Genomic DNA, 2,500 nt, shown 5'->3' with positions numbered 1-2,500 from the left:
AGCCACAGGACACGCGTAGCAGGTAAGCCATTAAACCCGGTTAAAGGGCAATCGTTCCGCGAGGACCAAAATTGTTGAGACGGTGCGTTCTCCATTTTATATTGAAATGGATGACTGAGATGGAAATTTATTGCGAAGCAATTTGGCTAGCTTTTCCCCTCATTTTCAAATTCCACAGACCATGTGACCTTAGGCACCTTTCACAGGAAATTTCAATTATATTCATTGTAAGCAATAACTTCATAAGGAATTTTGCAGATGGCTATAACATTTTTTTTTTGTTGTTGTGTATATAGAACAGAAAGCAGTTGTGAAAATCCCTTTTTGTTCGTGAGCCACAAACTACTTTGCACAGCCTGGCGTCAATTTACCTGAGAGTAAGTATGGCAGAAAATTTCCTTGCATTCTCCGAACACTTTTCCCTCCAGAGCCAGTTTTTATTCGGGATTTATGCAGCAAGAAAACCGCCCACCTCATTTTTGGCAAATGTCGCGTGAAATTGGGCAAGTAAAGACGGCCTGATTATTAAATATTAACCGTAATTCCTCTATCGCGCTATCCCCTGTTTGGAAGAACAAATATTAAGCTTCCTCCATTTTTGGCCACAGCTTGAAAAGAGGGTGGTGTCTGTATGGATATCCGTTGAGCCATGATAAAGTGACTTTTGTGAACGGCCGGGAGCATCATCTTTCTCGCAGTATGTATTTGACTTTTCATTTGCCGTTGTGATATATAAATATTACAAAAACCATCTCTCTAAAAACGATACTCATTAACTGATCCAAGACTGCAAGGTATGTTTACTTGAAACTTTCCATAGCAACGTAATTTTAGTCTTTTCCCATTACCACAGTCTTGATTCCTTGTTCTCAGGTTACATGTTTATAGTGGTCCCCACCCGTTCCCCTTTAACGGGCGGTATCTAATTACCTGATGGAGTGTGCGGAAATAATTGTGCCAGTATAGACATTGATCCTTGAATGCCATTTTTCCTGAAATTGCAAAGGAACATTCGCGTGTAAAGAGAAAGCCTGCCATGTGACTGAACGAAGGGAATTTAGATCGTATTTGCTAATTACACACTTGATAGTGCAGTGAGAGTTTAAAGGTTTCGAAAGGAGTGTTACAGAAAGTAGAGACAGCTTATCCGATGCAGAATTTAAAGCATTGGGTATAATATGCAGCAGGCATGAAGACTGCGTAGATGACCTCCTTTAGGTATCCGTAACCGGGAACCTATAATTCCCGTGTTATTTTTTGTCATAGCCGGCAAAAACATCCGTTTCTCCTTGCTCTTCGTCGCTGGGGATGTTTCGCCAGGAGGAACGTTCCTCCTCGCGAAACGGTCCCCAGCGACGAAGAGCGAGGAGAAACGGATGTTTTTGCAGGCTATTTTTGTCATGGCATCTATGGGTTCCACGTTTCCCCGTGAATAGGCCTTTCCCGATTGCGCTCGTAAAATCCTAAAAAAGTGCTGGCAAAAATGGCTCCAAAGTGCTCAAAAAGTGGTAAAAATTGTGAACAGTTACCTCTAAGCTTTCCTTATACCACCGCAAAGTGTTGGTTTGGGTACTCTTTGAGACAATTTCCTATACTCACATTGGTGGTTTTGACGCTTCCTCTTTGCTTGTTCTTCCCTTTGTTGATCGCAACTTTTCGCTTTCGTGCTATTGAAGCACTTTCTGGAGCACTTAGAGATGCTCCAGCATTTACTGTTATTGTAATTGGATCAATCTTCTTCGTCTTCAGTGCTATTGTTATCCGACTGGTTTAGTGCTTCCATTTGTGCTGTTAAGGACTAAGGCCGGTTACGAATTGCAAAGAAATTCAGCAGTACTAGAGTAAAGCCTAGACATCAGATGATTTAGAAATTTGAGATGACACACACGATACATCAGCCAATCAGAAACTTCTGTTCTCACGCTCAGTAAGGATAAGTCCACGTGCCTTTCCATGACAACGGTCTTTTATTCTTGACAACATCATTAGTTATTCAAATTTATGACCTGGAACACGATTCTCGTTGCGAGCGACACACAGTTTTTGCTTTAAAATGTTTTAGAAGATATATGTTGCTCGAAATTTGCTCGAAATGTGAAATATTGCTTAAATGTTGCCCAAAGTGCGAAAAAGTGCTTAAGGGTGCTCAAAATGCAAAATAGTGCTCCAAACTCAAAAAAGTGCTCAAAAGGTGCTCAGCGCAATCGGGAAAGGTCTACCCGTGAATGGGTTTCCATGTTTTCCAGGTTACGTCATGGCCACCATGTTGGATGACACAAACGACAGATTTCTCAGTTTCTGTTGTTCGTGATCCAGCATTTGTATATTTCGTCATTATTATTGGTGGGTATTTTTTTAAGATGCAATGTTTCGAAACCCACCAAAGTTGTCAGCATACTGGCAAAAATCCAGTTAAAAAAGAGATCGAGCTTCATGAGGACCGTGCAAGGCAAATAAATAGACGACATTTGCATTCTCAGTATTGACTGGAACTACAGTA

General features: G+C 41.1%; 1 protein-coding gene across 3 annotated transcripts in view; it reads right to left on the bottom strand.

The window, feature by feature from the left end:
- Window positions 1–2,500, bottom strand: part of LOC138007319 (Golgi-associated plant pathogenesis-related protein 1-like) — a 31,625-nt gene that overhangs the window by 12,928 nt on the left and 16,197 nt on the right. For 2 of the 3 annotated variants that reach the window (XM_068854134.1, XM_068854135.1), the window contains exon 2: window positions 931–992. In XM_068854134.1, coding sequence (XP_068710235.1) covers window positions 931–992 — 62 coding nt within the window. Of the gene's footprint in view, window positions 1–930; window positions 993–2,381; window positions 2,431–2,500 lie in introns of those variants that run through there. The other variant, XM_068854136.1, reaches the window with a different exon arrangement.

This window comes from Montipora foliosa, chromosome 6 (assembly GCF_036669935.1).
Source record: "Montipora foliosa isolate CH-2021 chromosome 6, ASM3666993v2, whole genome shotgun sequence".
NCBI classification, from domain to species: domain Eukaryota; kingdom Metazoa; phylum Cnidaria; class Anthozoa; order Scleractinia; family Acroporidae; genus Montipora; species Montipora foliosa.
This window is presented reverse-complemented; position numbering and strand designations above follow the sequence as displayed.